General features: G+C 36.2%; 1 protein-coding gene across 1 annotated transcript in view; it reads right to left on the bottom strand.

Moving 5' to 3' along the window:
• Positions 1-2,529: 2,529 nt before the first annotated feature.
• Positions 2,530-15,615, bottom strand: part of THBS2 (thrombospondin 2) — a 28,540-nt gene continuing 15,454 nt past the window's right edge. The window contains exons 13-21 of the mRNA XM_062489013.1: positions 14,766-14,873; positions 12,854-13,013; positions 11,304-11,422; positions 10,639-10,873; positions 7,647-7,874; positions 6,922-7,193; positions 5,829-5,926; positions 3,440-3,579; positions 2,530-2,633 (exon numbers count right to left, since the gene is read on the bottom strand). Of these exons, the coding sequence (XP_062344997.1) occupies positions 2,530-2,633; positions 3,440-3,579; positions 5,829-5,926; positions 6,922-7,193; positions 7,647-7,874; positions 10,639-10,873; positions 11,304-11,422; positions 12,854-13,013; positions 14,766-14,873 (1,464 nt within the window). The remainder of the gene's footprint in view (positions 2,634-3,439; positions 3,580-5,828; positions 5,927-6,921; positions 7,194-7,646; positions 7,875-10,638; positions 10,874-11,303; positions 11,423-12,853; positions 13,014-14,765; positions 14,874-15,615) is intronic.

Raw genomic sequence — 15,615 nt, 5'->3', positions numbered from 1 at the left:
GCCAAGAAACGTAAGAACTTGCGTTCACATCTCAAAACTGGCATTTTGACATGGTGGGCATTCTTGTTTTTCCTAATCCAATTCAAATTCCCCTCCCTGTGAGTAGCTCATACTCACAGGAAAGATGGCTCATGCTAAGAATTGTTTGTATTTTCTATTGTATTCTCTTTGGTTGGTGATGATTCACTGGTTCTTGAAATTATCCAGCAGGAAGGCAATCCCCACTGACACCAACGAATCCCAAGGACTCAGATGGGACTCAGAGAAGCAGCACTTGCAAAATAAGATGTATTTGTTCAAACACATGGGCCAAGACACAATACAGAGAAGCAGGACCAAGATTTCTCATTCACAATGCTATAAATAAAATTGGTGATTGTTTGCCAGATAAAGCCTTCATGGGAAGGATGTCTTGTCAGAGATACTAAGAAAGCTGCTGTTTACAACATTAGAACAGTCAGTGATTTTTTTAGGGAAGCAACAGATTTCCTGGTTTGCTTGAGATGAACTTGTTTACAGAGAGGCAAGAGGCTTAACTAAGGGCTTAGTGGAATAGAATATTTTCTTTAAAATAAAACTAACTATAAAAAAGGTAGAGAGATTTTGGATTATAAAACCTTTTTACAGTTTATTTCCTATTATTAATTTCTTAAAATATATATATAAAAATGAGGATCTGACTAAATGAATCAGGAAGTCAATTGATAAATGTCTGTCCCTGTAAACAAATAAATAATTATTTACAATCTTTGGCAAAACAAAATGAAATTTCATCAATCTCACTCTCACACACACTTGTAAGGAAAAAAAAAGAATAAGAAATTTAAAAAACCCATCATAAATAATTTACATAGAATAGGAAAATTATGATACAGTCCAAATATTAACATCTTCATCCCTAAACTGATGTCTCTCTCTGACAAAACAAAAAATCTTACACAGCCATTACTCATTGCATTTAATGAAGTCATCCTCCCTTCTTGAAACTTGGGGATGCAATTTGAAACACCAAAAGAAACTGAAATATTTAAAAACCTCATGATGAGGATTTCTGAAATAAAAAAAGAAATCCAAAACAAAAGAAAAACCATCAACAAAACAAACTGAGATAAAATTAAAAAAAAAATTGATAATATGAATACTATAAAATGTGCAATAAAGCCAGCAACTGTTGATTCCTTTCCAATGAATATAGCCACAAAATCTATTTCAAGGGAGAAAAAGTCGATTCGACATTTAGCTCACTGTGAAGAAGACAGAGGTACTGTATTCTTCCATCAGGTATCCCATCTATGAATAAAATTACACCAGCCTGTGCTCTTTTTGTGAACAAAGCTCATACGTCTTAAACAAAACAAAAAATGTTAAACATGTCTATACTATTGTTTATCTGAGTAACTGTTGTATCCGTTTAGAATAAACACTGGTACCCCTTCAGCATTATTTAAGAAGTTCTATATACAGCAGACATACTTAACAATGCAAAAATATTAAAATTAGGGTAACTGGATATATATTAAGGTTCCATTTGTAAATTCATTATTATTATTCATTTAACTTTAAAGTATACATGACTATAACCCATGGAGCTATACTTAAGTGTAGGCCATGCTTTGACAATATCTATATATTGTGATATGCTTTCAAAAACAGCTTTAAAATAGCATTATTTGTGAATGTATTCTTGATGGATTATATGCTTTAAAATCAATTATCAGAGAAGGTAGCTTGGTGTGATAATCACAATAAATACTAACAAAATATTTATAAATGGAACCTTAAATTCATATGTTACCAAATTAAATAATGGCGGCGTTGCCACCTTTTCAAAAACCCACATCAGAATTCAGGATGTCAAAGTGCTTTTTGCAGCAGAGGTGGAAAAGTGGTTCATGTTCATTTTGCTCCACATGGTCACGGTATATTCTTTATTACAAGGCAATTTAGAATATGATGAAAACAGGGCAACTGGAAATAATTTTTTGAAAGTCAGACAATAGTGATAGCTTTGGATGTTTAAATTAATCACTCTTCCCCTTCACATGAGAGTTTCCAATTCAATCCTTTTTGGCCTAAATAAAGCCCCTATTAAAGAATCCTTTAGGTTGCAAGTTTGACAGTTCTACCAATAATAAAGAGTTAACAAGAGCATCCTTATCAACCAAGCACCTTTTTGAATCAAGAAATGTTTATCATTGATCTTTAATATCCAAAGTAATTTTCACTGTTGATGTAGCCCTCCATTACTTTGCTAAAATTAGACCCAGAAGCTCTGTGCTATTGAAGTCCAGTCTTGATCAGAGCAAGGACGTGTCAACCATACATCCAAAAAATTAAGACATTTTTCCTCACTTAAACATAATGACTGATAATCATCATTCCCCCTCTTTTTCTCCATATATATAAATACATTAAGTAATTACATTTTTATATGTAAACGTCATTATTTAAAAAAAGACAAGTAAACAAACAAGTTTTGCTAAGTTTTCACTCTACAAAAGTGTTCTAATGTATCAATCTGCTTTTGCTTCAGTGGTGGGTCCGACGTTCACGTTTAGGTTTCATGAGTCCTGGTGGTGAGAAGGCACTTGGGTGGAAGGGTGGCTGAAGCACTCCCAGCAGCTGGGAGAAACCTGGAGAGTGGAGCGTGAGGAGAGAGGGAAGGAGGTACACAAAAATAGAAACTGGGAGTACCAGGGTGTACTGAGGTGTCTGGGTTGCATAGCATCTACAGTACTTTGCCGGTAATGCAGCAACCATTGCTCAAGCATCTGAAAGAATAGGGAAAAATGCATTAATTGTGGCTGGGGCCTTCTTGATTAGGAAGTCAATCACACAAGAACTCCACCATGATACACTAAAGAGATGCAGCAGAATGCTTTCTGTTCTTCATTTTCCTACAAATGGGAGGATATTTTATTAAAACATATGTGCCTACATCTAGAAAGAGACAAGCATGTGTATGTGCAGCTATGTACCTGAAATCATATACAAGAAAACCTAGAAAAGCATTTTCTGTATTTCAAAACATTTCAGAAAAGGCATTACAGAGAGACATGCTCACTGAAGATATCTGCTCTCTTTTCCATGCCTTTTGAAAGAGGGGTAATCCAGAAGTATCTCTCTGTCTGCAGGACATACTGAAACAGCCTACAGAGGACAGTGGACATACAGAGAGAGAATTCTAAGCAAGTTTCGCTCAGAAATTTCTATCTCATTTTTTCCAGGTGGATAGTATTAAACATCTGGGGTTTATTATTCCAACTGAGATTACTCTTAGGGCAAGGGGCATTCGTGGCATTTCACCGAAGTTTTATGCCATGCTATGATATTACAGATTGCTTTTCATTTAGAGGATACTTTTCATTAAGACATTTTGTGCTTGTTCCACAAGTTATGAGAGGCTTAAGCATCTTCCAGACATTTTTTTGTCACTAACCTCTGCATTCATATTTGAGGTCAGAGAAATAGACCATCTCTTGAGAGAAGACAAAAAGACCTAATCGTCCACCAGCAAAAGTTGTATCATAGATTGGTCCAGAATCCACCATGACCTGTTTCCCTTCATAAACCAGAACTCTGTAAAGAAGAACATAAATAAGGAGGATAATACAGTGTCCAGTGTAAGAGCTGGTAAAAGTCTCTAAAAACTGGAACAGAATTAATTTTAACAAGGCACCAGAAAATCCAGCTTCATTGTAGGGATCACTTCTCATCTCTATCTCACACCCACCTGGCTGGCAGCCATAACACATTAATCAGAAGCAGTGGGGCTGCTCCTTAAGTGATTTTATGCACACCATCTGCAGAAGATTTCCCAGTTCTTTATTTAGAACAGTCATGTCTCCTGGAATGAACTATATCATGTGCTAGCATACATTGATAAGCCCCTGTCCCAGTGAACTCAGGGGTTAGCACATGACCTTGTCACATCACTGAGCAAAGCTGTCTTTGCAGCTGTGTGAACAGCTGATTTATTTATCTTTAGGTGCAAAGGCCAACATCAGAAAATTGGAAGAACCATCTCTTTAGAGTCAAACAAAGCATTAACTGGAGACATGCTGAATCTCAATTTCAGGCGTTTTAATAGCTTAATGAAAGCTGGAAGGATTTGGACACAAACAGCTAGACTAATAATAAATCAGAAAAGGATAACTTGGTGGGGGTTTTTTTTGTTGTTTTTGGAGGGGTTTTTTTAGCATTTCAGGCATCCACCCTGGAGACAAAAGACCTTCAAAGACAGCACTTCATTTTCTTTATCAGAAAGACTGCATTTCCGCAAACTTGGATCCTCTACTTCTCCTGGGAGACCTTGAGATAGTCTAGATTTTTAGGCTCTCAGTCTCCTGGGCCAAATGAGACATTACTCCATAGTTTTTTAGTTAGACTAGTCTTTGGAGGCAGGGATTATTGTCCTGCTTCAATTGACAATACATTAGTTATACACAGCAAGATGGCTTCACATGAGGACAAAAACACTTGAGCAGCTTCCTAGAACTCAGGGGTTAGGTAGGGGCAGATTTCTGTTTAGACAGAAATGCATGTCCAGCATTTGTAATAAAGTGTTCTATTTCCTGAAAAGTGCACAAAGATAAGTATAAAACTGCTCCCCGAGATCAATATTTTAATGGATGGTGAAAAAAACAGTAAAAAAAGCGCCAGATTTTCATGTTCATATAATCCTATTTAACATAATTCTCAAAATATCAAGAACCCAAAACATATGGGAAGAATTTAATAGTTCATTCAATCCACCAAAAAATTACATAGCTCTGATCATGTTCATATGGAATTGATATTTCTGTACAAATGAAATTGTTTCATGACTACATTTGTGAAAAAAAAAAAATTCTATCAGAACACCCTAAACTATGAAGGAATTTAATGCTCCAAACCACAGACTTTGCCATACTAGATTAATCTAATGTGATACCAGTGGTAACATCTTTTGTCTGATACCATGTAGAGTTAGTAAAGGAAGTTACAGGTAACAGCAAAATGAAGGAAAAAAATCAAATTTCCTTTTGACCTATATCAGTCAATGCTTTGCACAGCAATAAACTGAAGCATAAAGAAACTCCTCTCTTTCCAAGAAACAGGTAACTTAGTCTATCCTAATTTGTCTACACTTTGTCTTTCACAGAAAAATGAAACCCCCCCCTCTATACAAGCACAAGCAAGATCTGTTAGATAGGGTCTGACTCCACCCCATGAAAAATATCCTTTGCTGTTCCAGTAGTTAGTAGAAGATAAAACTGACATGGGCAGTTCATGCTCAGTCTTTGGAGCATGAGCTGAACAGCTGGGTTCTACAGAAAGTCATTTGCCACATTGTGTGCATTACAGACGTGCTCATGGCCACTTCTGCAGTATCTTGTCTAAGTCACTACGGGAGACAGGATGCTGAACTAGACAGGCCCTTGGCCTACTTCCCTGAGGCAATGTTCATGTTTATAATTATTTTCATTCACTGAAATTCCACAGGCTGGGGAGCAATTTCATGTTCTAATCTTGCTTTGAGTTTTGCTTAGGAATTTTTGGTCTCTTTACAGAAAAGCTATTGAGAAAGAGGTATTTTTGGTTTTTTTCCCCTTTAATTTAAGGGTATTTAGCTGATGTAAATATTGAACCATCCAGACTAAATTAAATACATCTGAAAAGGAAAATAACTTATTCTGAAGATAACAAAATGTCCCCAAAATGTTGGGCAAACTGTCACACAAGTAACATAATTATCAGAAACAACAATGAAATTGATAATATAGCTTTTAAATCAGAGACAAAAGCATTGCTACTAGAAAATGTAGAGGCACAGAAACATTTCTTACTTTATTAATCCTGTTTTAGGCCTATGAATCAAATGCCACCTGTAAGCAGTATAATCTTTCCATCCAATGTTCTTGGGATCATGCCACAAAGTACGCACCTACAGCAGGAATACAAATGCCTTATTAGAAACACACCATGCCCCAGTAACTCTACATCCACCATAGTAACTGCCAAAGCTTATTTTCTGCAGAGTATGAAACTGAAAATAGTTTAACAGTTGACTGTATCATCAAAACACTTCTTTTATGGGGTGGCAGTAATGGAAATTTCTGTCTTAAACTGCTGACCAGTTATTTATCTGCAGTTTCACAGCTAGAGTCACTGAAGACCATTACACCACTGAACCTTTACTTCCCTTTCGACATCACAGAATCAGCCAGATTGGAAGAGACCCACAAGGATCATCACATCCCACTCCTGGCCATGCAAAGGACCATCCCCAAGAGTCACATCATGTGTCCAAGAGCATTGTTCAAACACTTGTGGAACTCCTCGGGTCTGCACATACACACAACCAGGCAGACAGAGCTGATGCTGCATGCATGCCTTCAGTGACATAGAGGAACTGCAGCTTGCACAGATGTTACTGCCTGTGGCTGCTTCTTGAAAATTTCCACTCAGTAACAGTCCTGTCAATTCCCATCCACGTGTGAAGCCCTACCAACCTAATTTCCAAAATGCACAAGTTTCTTCCACGGTTGGACCCTATTTGGAACAGCAGCAGTTTTTCTCTTTTAAAATGTTTAAAATTTTTTTCTGTCACTGCTTACTGTACTCCAAACCAAGCATAATTCAAACAAACTGGAATACCAAAGAAGCAAGTGCCAATACAGAAGTAACAAAAGATTTGTGCATAACTGAGATATTGCTCTCATTTTCCTTTTGATCACACCTCATCCTCCCTTTCATACATGTGATTTTCTTTGAAATACAATGCATGTGCTACTGTTGACACTAACAATAAGGGAACTGAAGAAAAACTGATAAACATTCAGAAAAATTGAGGTATGAAAGGAAATTCTATCTGAAACATGTCCCTTATTTTTAAAATGTTAGTCATGCACTATTGGCCTGAAGTTTGAAATCTCTCACCTGTCCAGGGGTGTTTCCTGTGTGCCAGAGAGCATTTCGTAAGTGTTCACCAGTACCAGTTGTTGAATTCACTACTTTGAGCGACACACCAGAATAGCCATAAGCCCTGGTGGGTTTGTCCTCCCAATAGGTCTGAGTGACCTGCTTCCACATCAGAACGTAAAACCGACTGCTGGACTGGTAGCCAAACACAAAGCCAGCATAGTCATCATCACGGTCTGTGTTAACGTAGAACGTTCCGCTGAAGTCAACAGAGCTGAACTCATCGTAGCCTGGGAGAGGACAAAAAGACACAAACCTTTGAGTTACTACGTTGGATCCAGTTAAACACACTCAAGAGACCCAGCTACATCCTGAATTTTGGCAGGAGACAAGTGGTATTTCTCAGTTTCCTCAGCTGTTAGAAGAGGAGGTTTACAGTTGCCCACATGGAGAATTCTGGAGAGAAATAAATTGTTTACAAAGGGCATTGAAGACACCAGGCACTATACTTATGTAATGTTTTGTCAATTGTGTACTTTATGTATGTTGCAGACAGTGATGAGATTAATAGAGAAAGAAATACAGGCAGCATTAACCTGTTTATATTTTAGGCACATACACTGCCTCCGTGGTTAGTCCAAAGCGTGCAGCATCAAAAGGTACATTTAACTTTTCTTTCCCTTTCCTTATCACAGAATCACTGGTCACTTTTCCATAGATGATGACTGACATCTGATACTCACCTACAGCTATTCCAGGATCAGAGTTAGCAGTCTGCACCAGTTCCTTGCCTTGGTGGCGAATAACCCAATTGGGATCAATCTGAGCTGTTCCCTTGGGGTCCAGAGGGACCATCTGGAACTTTCTGAAATCAGTTTCACTGATGGCATTGTTTTCAGGGCACACATCATAAATATCTGGAACATTGTCATTGTCAAAGTCATCTTTGCAAATATCACCTCTGCCATCACCTGTAAGCAATAATAAGCAGAGGCAATTGTTAGCGATTTATTCAGCCCCAGTCTATACACCACTTCGGAATCAGGGTGGGAAACATTGGAAGTTTGCTATGTTGATGTAATTCACTAATGATTGCATTACATTTTCAGTTTGATCTGTTCCAGATGTGGATACAGCAACACATTCTAATATGTGATGTGCAAATCAATTCAAAGAATAGCATTAAAATCTTAATCTTCCCCACATTACTAGATCTTTCTATATTGTTGATCATATTAAACTTTTCTCCAGACTCTTATCATTGTCTTAAGATTTTTTCTGCAACAATTCATCTAAGATACTTCAGATTGCATGTGTGTCACCACTATATCCAAAGAATGGGGAGAGAGTGTTGCAGTAAAATATGCATACATGCTTAGCCACTCTTTCACTTGTAGGTAGAACAATTTGACTTCTAAAAAACATAGTGCTTCAGAAAAACACATAAGAAAAGAAGGCAGCACTGCATTCAACAGGACTAGTCTCAGAGGAATGAAATAATTAGGTTTTGTTATATGAACTACAGGAAGTTTTAGAGAACAAAAAAGTACAGCTCATCTATAGTTGTGCTTCTGCTCAGTACGTTTACTATACTCAGTATTTTAGAAAAAACTAAAAATTACTTCCTTTCTCAGTTTACCTATAATATTAATGGAAACCAGGAGATGTGATTGGCCTTAAATAGCAAGGAGACAAAGGAGGAAACTATAAAAGAGCTCATTGCCAATGACTCTACTGTTCCATGGCATACAATAGCAAAAAGACCTGAAAATAATGTAGAAAAGCTCAGCTAGACAAGTATAGAAACAAATTGCCAGATGGCTCCAACTTTTACAACAGAAGTCACTAGATATTACACTGGGTAATAATGCAAGAACCTAAAAACATGGGAATTAACACAGTGGGAAACAGCAATGACCCAGCTCATCCAATACTGACCTACCACTAGATATTTCACAGAAAATCAGAAAGCTACACTACCATGATTAACCAACACAGCATTACCCAAGTACAGAGCTTTCAGATAGAAAGCAGAATGAATTTTAGGCAACAACCAAAAAAGAAAAGAGTAATTAAAGAAAACTGAAGCATCTAGTATCTCATGGTAAAATGGTCCCATTTTCCACCCTGGATATCTACCATATACAACTCCAAATCCTGACCAGCTGTGTGTTCCTCCACCTGTTTGTCTTAGCAGTCATTGGAGAAAAGGGACTAAATTTCCTATTTTGTTTCCTTTGCCAAATCAAAGAGGTAATTCACAGAAGAATCTGATTATTCACTAGAACTCCAGCTGATGTTCATTTGGTAGTGAGTTGCTGCTGACAACATTCATTCCCTGTCAAGGAAAGCTAGAAAGTGTTTGTTTATCCAGTCACATCCAACAGCTCTCTCCAGGGCCTCATCTTTATGTGCTAAAACTCACATCTTCAAGAGCACAGGAGCAATTTTTTGGCTTTATTTACCCCTTTTCCAAGATTTCTGTTGGACCTGCTGCTAATGACAGTGATGAGCTGGCTAAACTGATTAAATACATGCTTTTTCTGAATCAAGCCATACATCAATGTAGTTTCCTTTACAAGAACCAGGCAATGGATGACTTAAACTATCTCATCTTGGAGTCACCCTTATTCTGGATTTATGAAATTAAGGGACTATTCCAGAGACTGGCAAGTAAAAAGATATTCTGGACACATATTGTAGGACTGAAACGTTATATAAATTAAGAGCTATTACTGACTACCAAGCAGAAACTTCCTACTGACAGAAGTTTTCTTACCAGGAAATCAGACAAGGCTCAGCATTTTATCTTTCTAAATGTACATAAAAACATCTTGTGTAAGTAATAAATTCTGCTTTCAATTTCTACAGCAATGCCATGGAACGGCTCCAGCAAGTTGTGTAACTTGGAACTGAAATTGCTTTACCTGCATTTATTGCAAGGGTCATTATTGTAAACATATTAGGTGGTTTTCAAAGGATCATAAACATTTTCAAAATTTTAAAACTTTAATTGTGAAACTATCTGTATTTCATTATTTAAATAATGCTAAGCACAGAGAAGGAGGTGACCAGCAACATTTTACCAAAAAAAAAAAAAAAAAAAAAAAAAAAAAGGAAAAAAGAACAACTACATATTCTTTTTTTAAACTGTGACATGTATATCACCAAGACATATTTAAAGCAGTCTGTAAAGAAAATTTGAGAAAAGCTACTCGGGTTTCAATTTTTAAAAAATAATTAAAATTTAACAATACTTTCAGACTTAAAACATCCTGAAGAAATAGTCTGGTTTTTAAAATTAAACAGCAGTAAGCCGTACTTTTTTTCCATTCTAATTTTCAGATGAAAACTTGTTTTGAAACTGAAACAGCTCACTTTTAATTTCTTAACACATTTGTAATACAAGCTATTAGAAATATTTTCTGACACTTCTAATATTTCAACAAAATGTGAAAAGAATATTAACAAAAACACGTATCTTTTGTTTTTTAAAATTTTTAAAGGTTTTCTTCTGAAATTAAGTATGCGCATGTTTGAGCTCCTGTCAAAGATGTTTCCTAATGCTTGAACCCTCGATCAAACTGACCAGTTTACTTCCATCAAATTCCACAGTGTCTCAAACACCAACAGCAGGTCAGCTTGATGTGAAGTCTCTCTGCACCAGATGTTAATACTCCATGATCAAAATCAGATACTAAGAACAGAAAGAAATTCATATGACCTTGTTCTTACCATCTGAGTCCTCCTGCTCAGGGTTGTATCTGAGGCGGCAGTTGTCCCTGTCATCTGGGACACCATCATTGTCATCATCAGGATCACAGGCATCTCCTTTACCATCCTGGTCATGGTCAGCCTGGTTAGCGTTGGGGATGTAAGGGCAGTTATCCTGGTTGTTCTGGTGGCCATCTTCATCTATGTCCTCATTATTGTCACACTGGTCACCAACAAGGTCATTATCTGCATCAGTCTACCCCAAAAAAAGAATTGTACAGAGTACAAAGAATAATTTTATTATTTTTACTCAATACAGAAGTACAGCTAGGTATTAACTGTTCAACACTTCTCTTCAAGGGCTTCTGTAGTGACAAATACCACAATGATAACTGTGCTTAAAGCCCAAGAAGAACTTCAAACTACTATGGCTACTTATTCTTCTATCAGTGGTAAGATCTGGTCCCCAGGATATTTGCAGGGAAGGGCCTTATTTGCAGATGGATTAAAGTAATCACTGTATTTCCCTATCATCTGATACAAAGGGATCTCACAATATGAGATGTGAAAGTGAGCAATACTGATCCACCTCTTCAGCTGTTCAGTACAGTGACTGATAGCAAGTCCTGTGTTCTTTTCTTTGCCCTTGCTGATATTACCTTAAAGAAACTGTTTTCATCATTTACCTGGTCTGGATTATGCATCAATGGACAATTATCACACTGATCACCAACTCCATCACCATCTGTATCACTCTGGTCTGTGTTGTAGACGTAAGGGCAATTATCTCGTTCATTAAAAATGTCTAGGGAAAAAAACCCAACAAAATATTGAAAAAATCAAAATAATACAACATCCAACACAGACAGACAGACTGCAGGAGAAACCAGTAAAGAAGCAAGGCTCTTAAATGCTCATAAGCTTTCTGATTGCAACAATGTCATTGCTACAAATAGTTAAGACTAGTATTAGAAAAAAAAAATTGTATAAATTCCATTTTTTTTGTTTTGACAAATTTTTCTGTATGTATTTTCCTATGGAAGAATAAGGGCTGATTATGTCTTAAGAATTTAGTCCCTTTCATTGAATAACAGGGGTAAAGGGGTGAGTTTTTTGGTTTGTTTTTTTTTTTTTAATAATTTGTTTTGGATTTTATTACCCCACTCTAAAAAATGGCATAGAACACACAGCTATGTCAGGTTCAAACTTCTGAACTTTTGTATAGAAACAACTGTATTAATATTCAGCAGCCTCAGCATTAAATAACTTAATTGTACCAGAACATGTGCATCATTAGTTCTGTAGCATGCCAAATTTTCAAAAGAAACTGTTCCTCCTCAAGAAACTTTATTATAAAACCAACAATCTACTTCAAACTTGTAAGACGAAACGAAACAAACACATGTTGGAATATCTGTCTGGGAAAGATACAAGGACCCTTCCCTGTATTACAAGGTCTCTGTATATTTGCATAATCTTTCAGCCAATAACACATGATTTTTCTTCTAATGCAGAACTACCATGAGTACTGGTATGAGCCTGATGATCAGAGGATGAGAGAACTTCAAAATGTTTAGAAGCTAAAGCCAGATAAGCATCCAATGCTTAAAACATTATTGAGGAAAATCCAGATTAGTATTTCTATATCCTCTCACATTTGAAATGCCGCAGGATATGATTTTTGAACAATATTTAAGTGTTTTCCCCTCATCTTAATTCTGATCAAATTGGGGCCATACAGGAATGTACTGGTGGAGGAAACAAGCACTTTTAAAAATATTTTAAGACATACAAAAAAAGTATATTTGGATTACTGCGAGTTTTGTGTACTTATACATTCATAGAAAAGCAGATTACTTTACTATGGATATTATCTTAACTGTGAATCTTCTGATGTTATTTTCCCTCCCTAAAAGGAAAAGTCAACAGAAGTGTCATATTAGATCCTGATTACTTTGGAACACAGATGAAGGAAAGATTTTTCTTTTTATTTAAGACAACACTGATAAAGACTTGATGTGATTTATTCTTTAGTAATATTAATTGTAGTCATTTAGGGACTGTACAGGCAACTATACTGCACAGGGCAGACGAACCTCAGCCTTCTCTGTCTTCTACACTTCTGAGTGCTAGACCCAATTTTATTCCACGTATAAAACCAAGTAGCCCATCTTACTGGACATAAAGCAAAGTGCACTTGTGGAACAGCATCTAATTCTCAAAAGTGAAATCATACCATCTCCATCAATGTCCACAGCACATGAGTCACCCTCCCCATTGTTGTCTGTGTCAATCTGAGCAGGATTGTGCACATAGGGGCAATTGTCACAGCGGTCACCAACTTCATCCTTGTCATAATCAAACTGGCGAGGGTTGAAAAGAAGAGGGCAATTGTCCTAGTAACAGAAAAACAGATTTCACAATATAAATCACAACTCATGAGAGCATACTATGAAGTGGTAACTCCTGTTCCTCTCGTACAAATTCAAAAAACCAAATATTAATCCATCATTTTTAAAATCGACAAGCTGTACCAATACTGAAGGTCTTGGCATCTGGACAGCCTGGCTCACTGTCTGTTTTGTACAAAGCATGTAAATTGTGTTCCATATCTCAACAGGCATTTTAAACTGAATCTGTACTCAGACATTTAAATGAAGGTGTATCATTCATACATGTACTTTAAAAAAAAAAATCAGCACATGTTGCAAAGTCAGGTCAACTTCAGCTGCATTTTATAACTTTTGAAAACAAAAGAGAAACAACTAGAATTGTTACTCTGACTTTTCTGGAACAAAGTATTGTCACTATTTTTAAATATATACCATGTATTTTGATTTTTCAATTTAAACAAATACTGACTTTTTGTTGGCTGTGTTCTATTGAACAAGATAATAAAGTGTAAAATGTTTTCAAAAATGTTAAAATGAAACACTCTCATTCACCAAAAATCTTTCTCCCTGAGACCCCTTAATGGAATTTAGAAAATTTCCTATCATTTTTATTTCAAAACCTGCCAGAAGAATAATTCTTACATTTCACACATTCCTGAATTGCATATGGACTTTTGCACAGGCACAAAGAAGTACTCAGTGTGAAGTGCAAAGAAAAAGAGAGAAAAAAAGAAAAACAAAACAGTGGGAGTGAGGGCTACATCAGTGGCATGGAATCTGAAGGGAGGTCATAAGGAAAAAAAAATCTTTAAACTACTTTTTCCTCTACTAAATAGAAAAACCCCATGTTCAATAGGAAACAATTTTTTAAATTCCCAAGAAATACATTTAATATAATCAAGGGCAACATACAGAGGCAAATCAAAATCTTATGCTGTTCATAAAACAATTTCTAGCTACAATTTTAAAAAATACATACACTAAACCATGTTATTATATTAAATGATTCTTTGGGGGTTTTTTTTAAAGTTTTTTAAATAGAGACCAAATGAACACAGCTCTTACCCAGTTTTAACCATCTGAAGCTCTAGAGCATCTAGGGTCCCTCTGAAGGGAACAAAGAGGAACAGTAAAATTTTAATACCAATTCACTCATCCTAAACGTATTCTGAAAAGCCAGGGTGAAGAAAACTCTCAAAGTGCCTCTATCTTTTTGTTGAATGCACAAGGCAACAGTTTTACATTAAGTGGCTATCTTATAGGCTCTGCAGGTAAATTAATTTGTCTTCTTGGCAGATCTGAAGGAAAGATGAACCAGGATAGGTATTTTCCTCCCATCATTTTACTTTGGTACTGGCTGTGTTTCTAGCTGTTTTAGAAACTAGCTACAATGAATAAAAAATAACTTAATATATATAATATTTACCAGATTTTTCAAACACAGTAGACTTGTCATCCTCCCATTACAATACAAAAATCCAATACCACTTTCTATTGAACTGTTTTCATGTACAAAACCGGACTAAAAACTGATATGGACAACACAGTTCCTGGGGTTGCCCAGGCTGCTTTGCTCTGCACAGTACTGCTCTCCTTTGACTGAACACAGCTTTACTCTGCATACACATCATTCAGGGAAGAAGCGCAGAATAACTCAGCTGCAGCTCCGAACAATAAAGTTCACATCTATTGTAATGGTTTTCCTTGAAATCAGATGTTTCGGTCAAATGAACTGCAGACAGATACACATCTTACTTTGTCATCTTCAACACCATCATTGTCATCATCCTCATCACAGGCATCTCCTTTGCCATCTTTATCAAAGTCTTCTTGGCCAGAGTTAGGCAGAAGGGGGCAATTATCCTGGCCAAAAGAAATAGTGCAAACATAATGCATTGATTATGTCAGAATAACTTGCTTGGCAGAAGAGTAGAAATGGTACACCAGAGACTATGAAACAAGAGCAATCAGCAAAATACTTTTTAAAATGCCTGGTTTGGGGTTTTTTTTTGGTTTTTTTTTTGGTTGCCAAAGGTAGTACTTATTTTCTGCTTTCATATTGTAAAGTAAGTGAAATGCAGCTGCAAATCTTTCTATTTCCCAGATGCTGTTAAAGTCAAGCTTCTAGTAAATTTTAGAGGGAAATAGCAGAGAACAAAACACACCACACGCACAGACATGCACTCTTACAGTACCAACTTTTTATAGACAGTTCATGAGATGTGTTTGAACATTACAGAAAAAAAAATGACCAGGCTTTGTTGCCAGAAAAATAAAAAACAAGCTAAGAGAAGGTGCTCAGAAACAGCTGTTCATATGGAAAGTTACTACACAGCAATGTAAAGTACTACACAGCAATGAAGGGGAACACTCTAAGAAAGGATTTTGAAAGAAGCGTCTTTATACTGCTCTGCAAAATGGTACCTTTGCACTCCCATGGCTTTAAAAATAAAAGACTAACGGATCTCTTTATTTTGTATCACAGCTTTGTAATGAATGATTAGTTTAAATAAACAATTCTTAAGTTACACTGAAAAATAAGAAGCAAAACAGCTTGCCAAACTTTTAATATGTTTGTTTTTTTAAAAATACTAAAATCAGCTAG

The sequence above is a fragment of the Cinclus cinclus genome, chromosome 3 (assembly GCF_963662255.1).
Source record: "Cinclus cinclus chromosome 3, bCinCin1.1, whole genome shotgun sequence".
NCBI lineage: Eukaryota > Metazoa > Chordata > Aves > Passeriformes > Cinclidae > Cinclus > Cinclus cinclus.
This window is presented reverse-complemented; position numbering and strand designations above follow the sequence as displayed.